Genomic DNA, 18,896 nt, shown 5'->3' with positions numbered 1-18,896 from the left:
TCATAAGTAGGTTTGAACTAGATTTTTCACTGAAACCAAAGGAGTCAGTAGGTCACCGACACACACTGGTAGGCAACAGCTGGAGGCAGCAGCAAAGGTTGGTAATGTCTTAGGAATTAAGACTTTGCTTCACAGACTAATACCCCGCAGATCAGCGACCCCGGCTGTGACTGTACTTCTCCAAAGCAGCGCCTCCAACGGTTTCGTCCTGACTGGTGCTGCTGCTGCTGTACCCGTGTCTCTCTCTGACAGATTGTATGTTATGTTCCGGAGGGCTTTGATGACTGAAATCCCCTCAGTTCCTCCACATGATAGACGGCTCTTCAAAAAAATACTAAAAAGGTCTAAAAGTGATGAAATTGGAAAATACTAGGAAGTGTTGTATGTACCGTACGCCTGTTCTTCTTTCTGAGGAGGCATGCTTGGGGTGATAGTGAAGTGCAGTGACTTCATGGAAACGTGAAGTGAAACCCTTGTGTTTAAACCACCCAATCTAAGCCAGTGCTGTGTGTAGATGGAATATATATTCTTACATTTCACAATACTCTGCACTGAGACATGAAAACTGTCTGTTTTGTTTACTCATATTCAACGATGTTTATCTGTGTTTAAGAACTATATCCACATACTATTTACCTAGTATCAAAAACGAAACTGACCCTTTTTCTGCTACCAGTCTCAACACTTCTCAACATCAAAAGGGAAGTGAGATTAGATGCCTCTGTGATGGGCCCTCTCACCTCATCTCACCTGACACATTTCAATGAAAGAACTCAACAAACTCAACAAATACTACATCTTCAAATAGCGGTAACTGGGAGGCAGGAGTGAATGTGTTGTAATTTGGTATAATTCAAATTAGATCCTCAGATTACTACTCTAATGTAGTGGCATGTAATTCATGTCTCCATTAATGTATAGTACATGTTTTTTGACTATGCATTAGTAATTGTTTGAATTACATTACACAGGTGTTTGTACTTTTAATTTACCTATTTCATTGATCTAATCTTAAGCATAAGTGGTTTCCAACCTCTTAGGAATAAATTTAAAAAAGAGTCAAACTTGTTTATCACCTCTTGACGTCGCAACCTAATAACAGTGGGTATATACTGTACATGCAGTACATATGTATGTAATCCAGTTAGGGAAGTAAAAAGCAGAACACGATGCCCACCACAGACCTCGGCCTGCTGGGACATTTTTGTCAATCATGCCAGGCTTTCCTTGGTAAAGGAGACACTTTTTTTATTTTTTTTTTTTTATCATTGTGAATAATATAATGCACAAACTAAAGGAGGAAAACACTTTCTAAGGAGCTGCATATGGATTGCTAGCGGTTATTTCAAGAAATGAAGCGTTAAACCACATCAGGAGCTCAGATGGTTCTTTGGAATTTGAATTGCAAAAAAACATCTCCAGCAGTTTGCAGTCTTTCATTGCTCACTCGTTGAGATTTTGCCTCAACTTGTGCATCATTTGTCGGCTCACAATGGATTTTCTTCCTCAGATTGATATTTCATCCAGTCTGTTTGCACTTTATACTTTGTACTACGTTTGGTATTCGTGCTGAAAACTTTTATTGTGAATTCAGTCGGGTACACTTTGCCTCGTGTGCAAATTACACATTAGAAATGAATAAATATTTTCTATTTCATTATGCTTAGTTTTGACCACCTGGGGGTGCCAAAGCAATGTCAAGCCCCATGTACACACACTCACTCACTCACACACACGTGTACACTCATTTGCGCACAAACACATGGTTAACTGTGTTGGAATCCACTGACATTCTCTGTAGTTTTCATGCTTTGTTGCTTTTTGAACAGCTTTGGCTTCATCTTTCTCCTCTGGGTCCCCCAGATGACGTTCCGCTTCCCCACTGCCTGGCTCACCATGTTTGACGCAGTGCTCATCCTTATGCTGATTCCCCTTAAGGACAAAGTGGTGGACCCCATCCTGAAGCGCCGCGGCCTGGTGCCCTCCCCTCTGAAAAGGATTGCGGTGGGGATGTTCTTTGTTATGTGTTCGGCCGTGGCAGCGGGTGAGTGCGAAAGCAGAAATGTTCTCTCTACGCTGTCATACGAGTATGCCAAACAAACACTAATGAAGCAACAAAGTTGGTGCTTGTGGTGAATGCCACATGCAGTCAATGCTTCCAAGATGAAGAGCAATACCGCTTTAGATTAATTTAATTTAACTGTTTTTGTGTTACTAATACATAAGTTGCTGACAGAATATTGTTGCTCTTTTAATCAGCTCTAGGTGTGATTAACAGGTATTTGGCTAAACCTTTTTTTAGATTCATGGCTCTACCGTTTCTTTTTGTAGAATTGGGCAGATCGTCAAAACATGCAAAGGGAAGGACAGTCCCAGAGTTTTGTCGTTTGTTCCTCGCCCCCGAGAGAACAGGGGGAGCTGTGGCATCTTACTTTTTGGTCCTGAGCGACTGCACGCGACTGCGGCAGCGCTGCTCAGCCCTATTCATTTCTAGACAGTGGATTATTTTGGAAATAAAGTCTTAGCCAGGCCTGTCAGTGAGAACGGCTGCATTGATTCATCCAGGCTCAACTCTTTTGAGAGAAACATGCCTGAAGGCAGGAAGAAAGCAAGTCAGTAACACTCCTGAGAATCAAAGCACATTATTTTTCCACAATCACTGCCCTCTCTGAGACGCACAATACATCCGCCTGATAGGATTTGAACTATTCTGTCATCGGTGACCTTCTAGATATTGACTGGTGGGCTTCAACCAGATCGCCAATTGACTATTAACGATGCACTCAATCAACTTTGACAACTATTGTGAAGGATAATTCAATAGTAGTGTGAGTTAATTAAATATTTTGACCATGCAAATTAAAAAGATGAAAAATATTTTAGCTACAGCAAATATTATAATCTGATTAGCTGTCATTATTAATATTAAACCCTTAAATCAGCAGCTCTGTTAAATGATTTTACCAAGTGCTTCTTTTGCCCTATGAATGTACTTCGCAACACTGGAGCTGCTAAATAACATTATACTTACTGTTTGTGTCATCTAGTTTAAAAGAAATTGGTAGTTCTTTGAATCCTCATCTGCACAATAAAGATAATTCTTGCGTCTTTATAGTCATCTAACGGCAGAATGTGTCAACAGAGAAACACGTATACAACCCGGTATTTAAATGTGGTTCGGTGTCTATCTTAAAAGAAGCATTTTATTTTTCCATATATGGTAAAAGCTCACCTTTTGACAGCTTAAATCCGAGTTCACATATTACTAGTTGCTGACTCAAGCATATACAGTAAGTGGTGATGTATAGACGGAATGTGAGATCCATAGATGAAAGGGAAGAGTACCCCTCTAAACTGTGAGGTGTCTGCGTGAGTTTTTAAGGGTAAGAGAGGAAAAGGTGATTGCCTAAACTCTCATCGTATTTTATATAAGCATGGAGAAGATGAGAAAGTTTGTTGAGGGAGAGTCTTCAGATGTTCTAGCGAGTTATTAAAGCCTGACTTAGCTCATCAAAAAACATCCTTTTCAATCAGAGCGTTGTGAACCAAACCTAATGTGTCTACTTTTCGGTTTAAAGTAATATTTTTCTTTTCAGAGGACATGAGCCTTCCTGGAAGGAAAGGTGCCCTAACATGTTTATTTTGTGCTGTTCAAAAAGCTATTTAGGTATTTACTTTTCCATTTGGCTTCTTGAAAGAAAGTGCAATCCCTGCATTTGAATTCAGGCTAAATGAATTTCTGAATATCGCAGACAGCAATTTTGAGTCCTGGTAGTGGAGAGAAAGGGTTTATGATGTTGCAGTAGTCTGGCTATTGGTCACAGATCGGTCCAGTAGGTGAACACACAGCTAGTGTGCAACACAGTTCTGACCTGTGTTTTCAAATCTGTACAGCGATATACTCTGAGTTATTTAGATATAGTATTAATGACGTATCTGCATCTTATTTATAACAATTATTAATCCAACAATAATTCCCTGGGCCTTTGTCCTGTTTATCCCCGGCATGGCCTTGCTTCACATTAAGTCCGTTGACACACATTGACTCCTGGGAGCTGCCTTGCACTGTTGGTACATTTTAAACTGCATTTTCCCCTCAGCTGTCTCTGTGTGTCCTCGGTGCTTATCTGCATCTGTGTTCAGAGACCGACAGACGATGCGAATGACCAAGTGTGGCATCATTTGCCCGAAGAATAGCCAGGCCAACACATCGCATTGTTAGCCCGCCACTCTGTTCAGAACATTAGCCACGCCGCTGCCGTTCAGAGTTAGAATCACTTTCATCATCGTGTGCAGGAATTTTGTCATGATGTCATTGGTGTGGCGATATTTCACTGAGTTTCATCTTGCTCACTGGAACAGCTGGACCTCCCATGTAGCGCAAAGGGACAGCAGCAGACACGCTGTCAAGCCCGACACCGTGCTGCTTCTGATCCGCTTGTACAACAGTCCCGGACTTCCACCACATACTGGGGCCAGCTCTGAAGAGCTGCGCTGACATTGCTTTTGAAGAAATTTTATATATATTTTTTTGGCATGTTTTATCACATTCTTTTAACTTTATATATTAATCTGCTTTGGTTAAAGCTCAATGGCTTTTAGGTGTTTTTTATTTTTTATGAAAGTTGGAGCAGAGTTGCCAGGGATCACACTGGGCTGTCTGATGTGTGATGTTCAGTAAGTGGGTGTGTTTATAGTGTGACTCTTGCTCTAGGCAGCCCAGTGGCCACACTCTCTGAGATGGGCAGCTGGTATTATAGGATAGCCGGATTACAAGGCCACAACTCCTCTCAAATACAGCATTAAGTATCGTTATGATAGGAGGCTGTCTCTGGGAGTTATCTGGAAATAGAGCTATTATCATGTAACCAGCGGCTATCGAATAAAGCTCTTAGGAGGCAATGGTTGATGACAACTGCTTGGCTCTCATTATTGAACCGTCTGCACTGTTTCATTACTAAATGCCATAATATGGAAGCGTACAGATGTGATCTTAATGAAGTGGTTGGATAGTCTTAACGCTCGTTAAATGCTTAATGAACTGTCACTGAATCCTCTAACTCTGGCAGCATTTAGGCTGTTTGTTGGTGACACGGACTTAAATCTTTCACAAGTGTTTCTTCAGCCTTTAGATTCACTGGCTGCCCTGTTTGCATTTTGTTGTTTTGCATCCTGTGGCAAAATTTTTTACCATGTATGCTTTATCCACATTTTCTCCCTCAGCTAACGGTGCTGATGTGCATTTTCTTTTTTTTGTTTCCGTCCCCTCAGGTATTTTGGAGACCAAACGCCTGGAGATCGTCAAATCAAAGGGTACCATTGACCAGATGATTGGCAACGTTTTCTACCACGCGGCAGATTTACCCATATGGTGGCAAGTGCCTCAATATGTGCTGATAGGAATCAGCGAAGTCTTTGCCAGCATTGCAGGTACAGTTGTTGGATATCTCCTGTGTCTCGTTTAGCACCACCAGCAGGTAGACGTGATGATTCAGACTAACAGTAAAATACAGTATCCTCCAGTGGTTAGCCTTATGATTAGAGCTGGTCTTGAGCCGCTCTGAATGGACTGTGGGCTAAAAACCGTAGCGCCCGTTCTTCTAAGCAGAATGCAATGATGATGAAGAATGTGTTTCTTTGATGATTCATTGCCTGCACGAGCTTAATGCGTTTGTGGCTTGTAGTCCATATTAAATAGACCAAGAAGTCGATCGATAATTGACAATCCCGATGCACGGCGTTGTTCAGTAATGGGACATTTTATAAATGCAGTGCGGATAACCTTTTGAAGTTGAAATGGGGATGAAAGCTATGACTTCGCTCCGGCCAGTGACCAGCCGCACAGCTTTCCCTCCGTTTGTTTCCAAACATACGGTAGAAAATAGGATGGATGAATGCACAGCTATGCACCTTACACTGTACCGTGCATCCCCGAGGGCTATAGTCACAGTGGCAACACAATTAACATCGTAACATAAACTTTTCATCTCCGTGTTCAGTCACTTGGTGTGTTGACATTTACCACTGTGTGCTTAAATATACACCAGTGTATGAAATAGTAAAGAGAGATAAATCTGATGAATTGTACTGGAATACGCTGCATTGCAAGTTCAACTCTTAATTATCCAATTAGCATGCGTCCCCTGCTTTCACACTGCTCATGCAGACATATTACACTTGAATATGATGGTATGTCTTTTGAGGATGCTGGAAGTTATATTTCCATTTAGACCTCTACTTCCAGAGGCATTATACTGGAGACTCTATCAGCTGCAGAGCCAAAGGAAAAGACGGTATAATACATCGGTCCAGCTCATTGATTGTAAAGGGTATTAAACTAATCAGCAGGTTGACAAATCTCTCACTGTGGAGCACAAACTGAATTTGATCAATCTCTATCGGCGTATTCGGTTGGAAGCCAAAGCTCCAAAGGCAGATATCTCAAAACCTTGGCACAATGAGCCCAAACTATCTGCTTGATGCCACGTGGAGTGAGAGCTGTGACTTTGGTGATTAACTTGTTCTGAAAGTCCTACGTCTTAGATTAACCTGAAATAATCCTTAATTATTGTTTTGTGTCTTAGTGGTGGGTTGAAATCCTTTGTGAATAGCTTTAATCTTCTACCAACAGAAGATGGGAGAAAATATGACAATTCAAGATAGATTACATCACTTCTCACACTGGGAAGCTTGTTAAAGTCCCATGTCTGATTTGGATTTAAAGTTGCATTACTGTTGCGGCTTGAACGATTCATCCCAGTTAATATCATTCGAGGAAACATGCCCATCAATATGAGGCTACCCATAATCCTTCACTGGAAATGGGGTAGAGTTTGCATTCCCTGGAAAAATAGATTTCCTGTTCTTCTTTGAGAAATGATTTAAAAAGAAAAGCATTGAATCAAAGCAGGTCAGAATACTTTTTGCTAGAACTGTCAGCTGCAGACTTCTTCTTGATAATTTCAAGGTATCGGCTGAAAATTGCACCTTTTTTCTTTTTTTTTTGTGTGCCCTGAACTAAACAGGAAATGTCATTTCATTAAAAGCTACGAGGAGTAAGGCCATATTGTTCCAGTAATACAATAATGTGACAAAGTGAGAAATGGCTCTCATGTTGCATAAAATAGCGGTTGCAAAATCTGAGACAAGAATGGAAGCAACAGTATTCTTTAATAATAGAGCGGAGTTTGGGTCTGTGAGAAATGTGTGAGTGATATAGAAAATACAGAAATCTGCCTCGTATTGTGTTTGTCTGTAGTTTTGTTCTTCTCTCCCTCTACAGTAATGATCAGGGCTTCAGGCCTCCGTTATCTTAGTGGTTCAAATTTGTTCAGGCCGTGAGCCACGATTGAGTCATTCTCCTGTTGCTACGGGTCATGCTGTTGTAGGTTCTTCTATATAGCACTCGCTTTATTTCTATATCAAGAGTGAAGATTGAACCATTAATATTCAAGACTTTTTTTTCCTTCATCACAGTGGATGGATTATCAAGCCGATCCAGGCAATGCAGGGTGTTTGTACGAATGAACATACACATTCGCTCCGTAAGGCTTCTTTAAAACACAAGTATCAGCGTCTCCATGAAAGTGAAACCCAGACATAACAAAGCTATGGGGATCCTTGAAATAGACTTACTCTCCTCTCTCCCTCCATACCATCCCTCAGGGCTTACCTAAAGGAAAATTGGCTGACAGAATTGTGACATATGTCTGGTTAGAAGTATTTCCCCTTAGTATTCTTCTGTTTGAATAAATCTGTTTTCAAACGTCCTCGCTGCAATCCCCATTCTAGTAGGATGATTGGTAATTCTTTGCTTGTACACCACCCAAGTTTGTCTGCTTTCAGGCAATAAGAATATGCAAAAACTTTTGCAAAACTTATTCCTTTTAGTATTTTAATTATGTATTGCACTTCTAAAAATCTTAGAGACTAATGCTGTTTTCTAAGAAAGAAAAATCCCCCGATGAATCACCAACGATGGCCTTTGGAGGAAAAAATATTTATGCGTTTTTAAATTCCAGGCCTTTTTTTTTTTTCTTGAATAATTCTGCCCTTTGGTCGAGAAAGGTCGAGCTCATTTTGATTGTTTCTTGAATTATTGTTGTCACAAACTTAACATTATGTGGAATCCAGTTCTCCCACACTATTGGTCTGTACGGTCCCCGTTACTGTGCAAAGCTGTATCTAGAACCCTCGCCAACCTTTGTAGTCCCCTGTGATATGCATAGCTATTGACCAGTGTTGTTTTGCTATCAAAAGGTTAGCTTAGGACATAAACAAATGTATCATTGTGAACTTCTGGAAAGGTCATTCATGCTCTCCACTGAGTAATGGCGATATGTTTGCCATGCTCTTATCTCATTCTTTTTCTTCTGAAGCGTTCCTTTGTGCGACTAGCGCAGGTATCTTTTCGGAAACTGCTTGTCGCATTAATTTGTGCAATGTCCCCCTCCAAGGAATGTCTTAAAAGGCAAATGTATTTAACCGCAGCTCCCTAATCTCTACTGACAGATGTAGCTATAGGCCCTCATTTGAAAAATCACATGTTTGAGGCGCCATGAAATTATCAATGTCAGCTCTCAGGCAGACAGATCTCGAGGCAAAAAAGACACACTTGATGTTTTTTTTTGTGTCTTTCTTTCTCTTAGGTTCCTTGCCCATTTTCTCAGTCCTTTTTCTCTTTTTTCATGACACAGTAAATATTGAGTGATGTGTTTTTCCGGAAATAAAATAATTTCCAGTACCAAGCAGAGAAGATAACAAACAATGGCACCACAAACCAGTGCCCCCATTGAAAAGATGCTGCCAAGCAGCTGCCAACGAAGCCTTTTGGTCTCGTATACAAACAGTCAGTGTCAACAAACCCCGTCGTATTACATAGATGCATGAAGACAGATATTATACCTCAGTACATAGTGTTACTTTGTTACTACAGCCGGCATAGCGTATGACTAAGTAGCATGAAATTACAGGCTAAATTACTCACTGGCTGTAGCATGTTGCTACAGGACATAGCATATAAACTGTTTTCACTATTCTATACCCAACATTTCAACAAACATCTGTCTTGTTACTCTTTTTTTTTTTTTGCAGGTCTGGAGTTTGCGTACTCTGCAGCCCCCAAGTCCATGCAGAGTGCCATCATGGGGCTCTTCTTTTTCTTCTCTGGGGTTGGCTCCTTCGTGGGCTCCGGTTTGTTGGCTATTGTCTCCATCGAGGCGATTGGCTGGATGTCATCCCACACAGACTTCGGTAAGAGAATACCGTAGCTTATACGCTCATTACATGTGTGGCGGTCATTGCAAATCACACACAAGAGGCAGAAAACATAACAGATACATTTTTTTATAATAACAACAGATCAATTGAACATATGTAATGTGAAAGGGGTCAGTCTTGGTGCTGCACCCACAGAGAACTATCACTTGACTTTCCTGAATGTTGGGAGGAGCTTTAAGGCTTCTTTCAGCTCATTGTTTTGTTTTCTAGCCTGCAGCTTTACTTTTTCTTGGTTCAGTGTCAGTGCTCTCATAGGATCATTTTCAGCCTCAGCAGGCATCCGTTTTCAACGCTCTAAAAACCCGCTCGACACTGCCAGCTCGGCACCAAATGGACAAAGTTGGCGACTAGCTGGTGAACATAGCCAGATATTTCCCTCAGGAGCAAAGAGGAGAGTGAATATTAACCTTGCAACCACCAGGTGGTCAGAAACACAGCTCACAGCTCAATGATAATGTTGCTTCGAAACTGCTAGATGTGTAAATCAGTCTTGTGTTTACAGTTAGTCACCGCTGGCAAAACAGTCACTCATTGCCGGTTTAAAGCTTAGCATGTTTTTTTTATTTGATCTAAGGGGTATAGAATATATAAAGCTTGATATACAATAATCCTGACATTGCACAGAAAAAAAATCAATTGACCTAATTGTTTGAAGATTGACCCTTTGCCATGCATGCAGTCTCACAGAAAACATGACTTTGTCTGGGATTAAATTGAAAGAAAGATGCTTCTCTCTTCAAAATGTCGTCAAGGTGATTGATCTCGACTCGCACAGTTGTCTTCGGGCTGCCCATAATCCGCCTGAATTGAGCGTTACAGTTGTAAATCCTGCTGTTAGATGCTCAGTGCATGTGGAGTGCACTATTGACTTTGCACACCGACTGTATGTATGGACTCGTAATAGAATTGTTGGGTATCGATTTCAGAACGCAGCATTTTTTTTATTCATTTTTTTCAGGGACACACCGAATGCTCATAGCTTGTGCTGATTTAAAATCCACTCAAAGAGTTTGTAAATTAGATGCAGAGAGAGAGAGAGAGGGGGGGCAGCGCCCTGTGCACTCCTGTTTTAAGACTGTTTCCCATAATAAATAGACATGTCAGACTAATGACAAAAGGTTTGTGTAAATCTGTCCAAGTGGTAGAATAAATAGTGCGGTGGTGGCAGCAGATGGATGGGCTCCCTACCGAGAGGAGGCTCCCAACCCAGATGCACTTTTCTCTGAGCATGCGGTAAATAAGCCAACACTGTAAATTGTTTACCCACAAACACCTAATAGCTCATTAATACAGTGCGCCGACAGGTAGGGGGGTCTTTTTGATGATGTTAGCACTGGAAGATGCTCGGCACGCTTCATAAATCCATCCTTTGCTCAGCCTTGCTTCACTTGAGGGCCAGTTAAACTAGAGCCAGATTGCCTGTAAGACTTCTTTTTGCTTTCCAAAACAAGTCATTTAAAAGGTGAGCTGCAGAAATGGAACAAAACATCCTTCTGGCCACTGATAAATAACACGCAGCACAGAGCCGAGGTATTAAATACAGTCTGGGATCATGCAGTTTGTTTTTGTGGCTGTTTTTTTTTTTTTACACTTTGTTGCATGTTCGCTTCTTCCACATCTCACGGCTCTCTAGGTGGAATGGATTCAACTTATTTCCATGGCTGCGGGCAGAATAGTGTGCAGTAAACAGCATTTTGGGTGAGCTGTGCTAAGTTGTACTGAGCTGTACGGGCCTGAAGACAGATGAGCAACATTAATCACAGGCTGGGGGTCTGATTACATAGCCCTGGATAAGTAAAGCTGTCCCTGGAGCGTTACATGGCGATGGCACCGCTGGCATCATGCTGGTGGATTGCTCCGCTCTCCTGTAGTGCTGTTGCTCCTTCTCTCCCTGCTTTGCACTAATGTTAGTCAGCATCAGTAAGTGTCACAGCTAGTCTGCCCTTTGTTAAGGTTTTACCAGCTGGTTTGGAAATGTTAAAGAACAAGTCTCACATTCTTGGTACATGTGCATGTTTCTTTTTGTGAATAGTGTGGTTGTTCACTTTTTGTGACTATGAATGGTGACGTTGGCGATGCTAATAAGAAGGAAAATGTCCCATGCAGATTCGTTTGGCTCAACTATTCTGTGTCTATAATTTGTACATAATTAACGGGTCAGTTCAGTCTCAATATTGATAAATGCACACAAAGATTTATATTTAAATGACTCTGTCCACGATTATATTTTTCAGTGGACTAAAAAAATTGTTTATATTTAATAACTTTTGCCGTAGATTGAAATATATTTTTGCGGAGAGGGTCATTTATATATAAATCACAAAATACATTTGTGCATTCTTTGATATTGAGACCGATCTGACCCCAAATACGAAAATCTAAATATTGAGATACTGTAAAAGCAGGCGATTGACCCAAAGGAATTTTTTATTTGAAATATTTAGCAAAATGTTGGCAGTTAATCTTACAGGTACTGCCCCATGCACTAGCAAGGTTTATACATTGGTTCATAATGAGAATAATGTTTAGTTGCAGCTCTATTACAGGCATTCATCATCAGAGAATTCAAGTTCCAAATGCGCCAACCTTTGTTGCACATGTAGCATTATTGTGTCAGGTATACACATATGTATGTATTCTATGTCTTTCACAAACTCATAAAGCGAGATCGTTACCTCTTGTTCTTGGAGTTTTGAGTCTCGAAAGAGAATGACTTTCCCATTTAGCACGTGTGAGTGAAAGACCTCATGTGTGACTGACATCAGTCTGCAAAGCAGCGGTGAAAATGGTTATTCAGTATTTCAGCCACATCTGCTCTCCAACTTAAAACGGAGTGTTGGAATTATTGATCCTTCAAATCCCACGGCACATCGTTTCCCCACTATGGTTACATCTGGTTGAGTCGTCATCTATCACACCAGTATATAATAACACCATCTCATCCTTTGCTGCATGGAGCCGTTTTAACCTCATGAGTCAATCAAATATCAACCTTTTACTTTCTTCACCCTCATTATCTTTTACACATGAGGAGCTTTTTGTTCCTAGAAAATGTCTATTGTTGCATAATTTTCTGCCTTTGTGGGAGTGTCATTCACTCAAAGTGAATGTTTTATTTGTGAGCCCCGATGGTCACATGACAGGAAACGGCCTATTTCTTTGACCAGTGTTCAAGTCGTGTCTGATCTTCTCTCGGATGTCTGGGACGTGTTCAGACGTTCAGAGAGAGCTGACATTCGCACATCCTGCTCATGAAGTGTTGGATCACATTCAGTGAAATGTCAACGTTTTAATGGAAGCCTTTAATGTCAGATCTGGCAAATTTAACGAGAACTCTTACTCTGTCTGAAAATGTATTTTGTGGTGCATGTATGAGACATGTCAGAGGCAAATACAAATAGTAAGCATGTTGTAGTCATTTATAAAATGCCAGCATCAATCACAAAGTTTCATGAGCAAGAGAGCAGAAAATATATATTTATATAAATATTTATAGCTGAAACAAACATTCATTGATTCCCTCTCTGATTTCATTCTGAGGATGGTATTGAATGCATTGAAGCATTCAAACGTTGGGTCACTGCACTGAAGGTCCGGATCAATTCATCCATTTTCAAACGTTGAATTGATATTGACCCGTTTCATCTGGACTCGCATGGTCTGCTCAAACCCACTCGCAGGTAAATTGTCCCACAAGTTTATATATCTCAGATATTAGATGGTGTGTATACATACATATGTGGTGTATACACCCCTTCTGTTGGTGCATTCAGTCTAATCACAATATTGTCCTTCACTAAGTTAAGAGCTGTAAAACGGGTCCATATGTGGAAGTCTTAAAGAATGGTGTAACGACCAAAATGATCCACTCTGATTGGCCTCCACTATTCCCTCCCCTTTAAAATAACTGTCAAATATTTATGGGCTTCATTAATGTGTTTTACAGCAGCTCCTTGTTTAGTCTTTTGCTGCTGTAATCAGCCCTCCATATTTGTGAAAGTGGTTGGGCCTGGGGGGGGGGGGGGGCGGAGGCTGAAAAAGGAGGTCGAGCCCAACTTAATGTATAATGAAATTTGATCAAGAACCGTTACACAACTGAAACCTTGCACAGTTTTTCATGCTGTTCCCAAAAACATTAGATCTTGCTTCTTTTTTTTTTTTTGGCCAGTTATTTTGCAGTTAGGAGAGACGTTTCAAAATCTGGAACAAAGGTTGAGATCCACTCACCGGTCAGCATAACGCTGCGGTAACATTTTCTTAAGACGAGTAAAAATGTCCTAAAATCCGGATTTGGTACATTTGTCATGCTGACATTCAGTGCCTGCTTAAGGGCAAACTCGGGGAGTGTTGAATATGTTGCTGTAAATGCTGCACTTTTTTTTCATATTCTACTTTAAACCGATCATATTTTACTAAACGCTCTGGATGTTCCCCCGACATCATTTGTACGCTATATTCCCAGCTCTTTGTAAGCCGTACCGCTCTGTTAATTAAGACTGCGGTGGCACACTCTTGGTTTATCTGTTAAGGGAAATTATCGATTAAAAATGCAAGCGCGCTCGCTGCTAATGCACTTCCCGTTTCCTCCCATGCTCTCCTGTCAAACACGTTGCACTGCATGAATTATTCAAACACTGCCCTTGGTTCCAAATTTTGACCAAATTTAAGATGACAACAAAATAACTTAAAACTGTGACCGGGGGTTAAAGTGTCGTGTTTTCCATCTGCCGCTCAGAAGTTCAGTCATCAGCCAGCTCTCTGTTCCTAGATCAAAGGTTTCAAGCTATGGAGACGGCCCAATGCGGCGCCGCGGCGTTGACGAAGACGACGGTGTTATTTTATCCCGCTCGATTTCTAATTATCCACAAGACCGTGCGCACAACACAGAGAGAGAATTATTTATATGCACGATACACTTGGTGACATTACAGACAGTGATCCGCTCCACTGATCACGAGTGATAATGCAAAGCACCGGGATAACATGCTTCAGATGAGTTGGTCCTGCTCTTTGATCAGACGCCCTGTCGCATCATGAAGAACATGAAGGCCTCTGTGTTCGTTGGGGATACGTTGTGACACGGCTGCCTCGACAGCAGTAAGGTGGATGTTCTACAGGCCTCTGTTGTGAAACACTGGCATGATTTAATCACAGCCTTTGACATTCAACAGTCTAGTTTAATGCAGGAAATTATTTCTTAAATGTTCCCATGCTAACGCGCGAACTAAAGCTGGTGAACATTATACTTGTTAAACATCAGAATTAACAGCTCGACTGGCTGGAGACTCATTTTGTGGCGGCGCAACGACGAGCACAAGCAGCGCTTTGACCTTTTTAATTAACCTCTATTTGATATTGTGGTGTCCAGCGCATGCTACTCAGGTGGGAGGAGAGGCCCAAACAGGTGGGAGGTTCAATCCCAGGAGGCAGTGGAATGCAAAGTGTGAGTATTTTGATGCAGGAGGACAGTCGAGCTGATACATCTGCAGCCTCCTACTGGAGAAGTGTCTTTACGCGCTGCCGTCCGCCGTGTTTACCGCCTAATGACGCCAGGCTGCTGCAAAATAATCCCGTACACCTCTACACACACATCGTGCAGGACGTTATGTGGGAGAAATTGGATTAACAGAGCTCGTTAATTCTGGGCATCAACCTTTTTATACAAACCTTTTGATATTCATTACTAAGCAAATGCTGCTGTCATATGTTAAGATACAAGGTAACCATTTACAACCTGAAATAGCAGGATTGATATGATGCTTCACCATCTTATATGATGACAATACAAGCTTTTTAATTGTTAATTTCTAACGGCATTGTACTTCAAATTTTTTAATTTTCATTATTTCATATCCACAACCATATGCTACTGACTTTTGGTCCTGTGTGTGTGTGTGTGTGTGTGTGTGTGTGTGTGTTCACGTCGTGCCGCTCTGCACCGTCCACACAGCAACACGATTTCTTGGAGAAGCGTCTTTCCATTTGTTGAGCTGTTGTCATGCTTCACTGTGATTGGAACAGCTGTGTCTGAGCGATAAGACCAGTGCTGTGACTGGCTGAGAGTGCGTTCACTGTTCACCACGCCCTCTGATCTATACGACTTCAGCCAGCTCTTTTGCACGTTGCGCTGCTGCAAATACATGAACCAAAATAGCAGGTGTGCTCGGAGACGCCCACACAGTTTGTGCCCCAAAGACCGAACGTTTTGCACTTCTTTCTGCAAAGGTTTGTTTAGTTTGTAACAGATTAAGCTGCTCGAGGTTTTATTGGCTGATGACCTCAACTTTTCCACCTTCTCTTATAAAGTAAAGTGTTGGTGACAGCAAACAAACGTTTGCATAGTATCTAGTGTCTGCTGTGCTAGTATACCTGCATCACATTAGACTTATTTTAAAAGGATTTTGTGAAAATAGCTAAAAAAGTAAGATGGGAAATCCTGTAAGCGCCATCTTGACCCAGGTGGCTGTTAACCTTAAATTGACATGTGTAATTAGGCTGTACTCTAATACACTCCCACACATTCCCTGCTGTGTGAATAGGCAGAACTTGAAATGTCGATCGGCCCTATATATAATTAAAATCAACGCTTCTTCTCTTTCGCCGGCTCTTTATTGGGCGTGACCGCACCACGTGGAGAAGCTAACAGGGAGCTTTGTGAGGAAGACGGCAGATTGCGCCGGGGCTTCACATTTACTCATTTGACGATAATGTAGTATGTAAGCTTATAGGTGTCGCTGCTGAAACCGTGCCTTACATGGAGCCTGTTAAACCCAAGGCATGGTTCTTCAATGTGCCGCAGAAGTCTGTACAAGGCAACCTTCAACAAAATGTCTCCTCGTCAAGAAAAAGTGGTAACCGGCCTCATCGCATGCTGTTGGCTGCAAAGTCAAGTGGTCTGCCTGACATGGTCAAGAGGACCAGAAGCGGCTCTCATGCCAATCCAATTGTCTCCACACTTGAAAAGTGGAGACATTTGTTATTGTTTTGCCCTTCATGTAAAGCCCTAGCAGGGCGATAACAGGATTTGTTTAGAGCTCCCCTCTTGAGCTTTGTGACCACTTCAATCAACACTAGAGCCGGTTAGAGTTCACCGGCTGCTGGTTGAAGTCTCTAAACCCAGTAGGAAAAAATAATGGGTGTCTTGAAACTAACTGTGTGCCCTTAGTTCTGTCAGTCTTATCACAGACTTTTTGTCCCCCCCCCCCCCCCCCCCCCCCCTCCTGTGCCGAAGTCAGACAGCAGATCACACTGGAAGCATCAGTTTATGGTTTCCTATCTTTTTTTTTTTATTGCATCCCATTCCCACGAGGAAACAAACCGTCCTTTTAATATGGATGAAAGACTCCCTGGTTCGAATCACAGCTGTGAGTTATTTGCGACACTTCAGTCCCTCATCATCAACGCCGCCTTTCTGTCGATGAGCGGGGTCAACCGTCTCCACTTTCAGAAGGTTTCGCCGTGGCTGAGATGAGACATAACAAGCCCTTCCGCTGAATCCTAAATCCTGACAGCGTCGCGTTTCCCTGCCATGCTCACTTCAAGTCTGCCTTTTATATCTAACAAAAAAAAAAAAAAAAAAAGCACAACAACCTGCCACACTTGCGAGCTTGTGGCCGTTTACCTTTGCCTTTGGTATTCTCTTAACACGTCGCAGTACTTTGTGATAAAAGAACCCTCCTGCTGTCGCCCTCTGAATATGTCGTGACTGACTCTTTTGTTCTCCAAATTTCCATATTTGTCGTCTTTTTTTTTTTTTGCCGTGCAGCTCACAGTTTTTAAGCGTCATCTGAATGCCAGTCTTGCTTCTCAGCTGTTTGGAGTCTCGGCTCAGGTGTAACATATCTCATAATAATAATAATAATAATAATAATAATAATAATAATAATAATGTCCTTGTTTTCTCTCTTTCCAGGTAATATCAATGACTGCTCTCTGCACTACTACTTCTTCCTCCTGGCAGGGATCCAGGGCGTCACCTTGCTCGTCTTCCTTATTATCTCTTTCAAGTATGACAAGCAGAAGGGCAGAGCGGGAAGCCAAAGGCAGCGACTCCTCTCCTCTTGACCTACTCTCATGTCTCCATATCCCCCTCACCATACCTGCCTCTTTCAGTCGTAGCGCCCAAAGACCCTGTTGAATAGGTACTTACGAATCAAATCCTACAAAAGTTTGGTTTACCTCTTTCATTTACAAATTATCCAGTCAAGACTGTGTATTTTGTATTTGTTTATTTGAGCTTTTAAGTGGTGGGTCTTCATCCTGTTTTTTTTTTTTTTTTAAATAATAATATTGGTTTTACATCACTGGATGAATGCACAGGTACCACTGAAAGTATAGAGATTAATGCAGGAGCCATGTTTGAATCGTTTCTACTGTACTCCCTCGCTCCTGTGTTGTTGTTGCCTTTCTTTGATCATTTGCACTTGACTTGAAGAGTGGTGCCATTAAAAATTGGTTGTTTTTATAGTTGCGTTTTTACTGTTTGTGCTCTGACAGTCTTATTTTTGAACCGACTCTTTTGCTGTGAAACATCAGTATTCAAATGATTTCTGGACTTCCATCCACTGATGTGACATTTTGTGCATTAAATGTACATATTCAGCATTATTTCTTGATTACAATTACCCTGCTGGGCTTTTAGAGAGCTTGAAATACCTATGCAGTCACAGTTGTGATTGAATGGGAAATGTGTTTTAACTCCGGGGGTAATTTTATGTTGTTGCAGAATCCCAGAAATCACTGCTTTTAATGACAATAGGGCTCTTGTTTGAGGAGATTCCAAAGAAACTATTATTCAAATCTAATATTAAGAGAAAAAAATCTGCCACATTTGTTCCCACTGCCTGAGATTACATCCTATAAATCCTCAAACAGACCCATACATGAATACTAATAACCCCTCGTTACAAATACTCCATGACTCGATGAAGCTTCACGGCAGTTTTTCATTTCTGGTCGAGCTGCAAAACTGCATGACAAACAATTAGAAACTAACCTTAAGCTTAACTGGCAACCTTGAGTGTAGCTCTTAAAATATCCCCTGCGTTAATGCTTCGATCATGAAAAAGTGCAGACTTAAGATATAAAAACATAACCCATTCACAGTGACATCTTCTTTATAGTTATAATTCCGTAGTAGAATAAAGCATAACTTTAACAGTATTTGTTGTCAGGGACATTTTACAGTGTTATCGTGGCTTTGCAGCTTTGCCCGGAATTCTTAAAAAAGAAGCTTCTGTATTGTATTTATTAGACTGTGATGCATTTGTTTTAGCTTTATACTGTTAAGAGAAATGGCTGTGTGTGTTACTATAATTCTCAGAGCAGGTATAGCACAAGGTACTGAATTTTATTAAAACAAGAAAACTCTCAGGGCTCAAGGAATAACGGCACATAAAAAAACAAGAAGCTATTTCTTGTGTTTAATTGGTCGGATGAATTGATTTTCCTTGTTTTATTGCATATCCCATACATGCTTTCTTTATCATTGCAGTCCTCTTCAGAAAGATTTATTACGTTTATTTTGTAATTATATTCTGTTTTCATGATGCTACAGAACTGGGATATTGTTTTTGTGGTTATACGTTTGTCGTCATTATTAAAGTGAATTAAATTGA

At 41.1% G+C, this 18,896-nt stretch overlaps 1 protein-coding gene across 1 annotated transcript in view; it reads left to right on the top strand.

The window, feature by feature from the left end:
- Window positions 1-18,896, top strand: part of slc15a4 (solute carrier family 15 member 4) — a 23,895-nt gene extending 4,999 nt beyond the window's left edge. The window contains exons 6-9 of the mRNA XM_076104898.1: window positions 1,864-2,044; window positions 5,272-5,430; window positions 9,094-9,252; window positions 17,192-18,896. Of these exons, the coding sequence (XP_075961013.1) occupies window positions 1,864-2,044; window positions 5,272-5,430; window positions 9,094-9,252; window positions 17,192-17,343 (651 nt within the window). The 3' untranslated portion in view covers window positions 17,344-18,896. The remainder of the gene's footprint in view (window positions 1-1,863; window positions 2,045-5,271; window positions 5,431-9,093; window positions 9,253-17,191) is intronic.

The sequence above is a fragment of the Anarhichas minor genome, unplaced genomic scaffold (genome assembly GCF_050575085.1).
Source record: "Anarhichas minor isolate MPS153535 unplaced genomic scaffold, ASM5057508v1 ptg000030l, whole genome shotgun sequence".
Classification (NCBI taxonomy): domain Eukaryota; kingdom Metazoa; phylum Chordata; class Actinopteri; order Perciformes; family Anarhichadidae; genus Anarhichas; species Anarhichas minor.
Note: the sequence above shows the minus strand (reverse complement) of the source record. Positions and strands in the feature narration are given on the sequence as shown.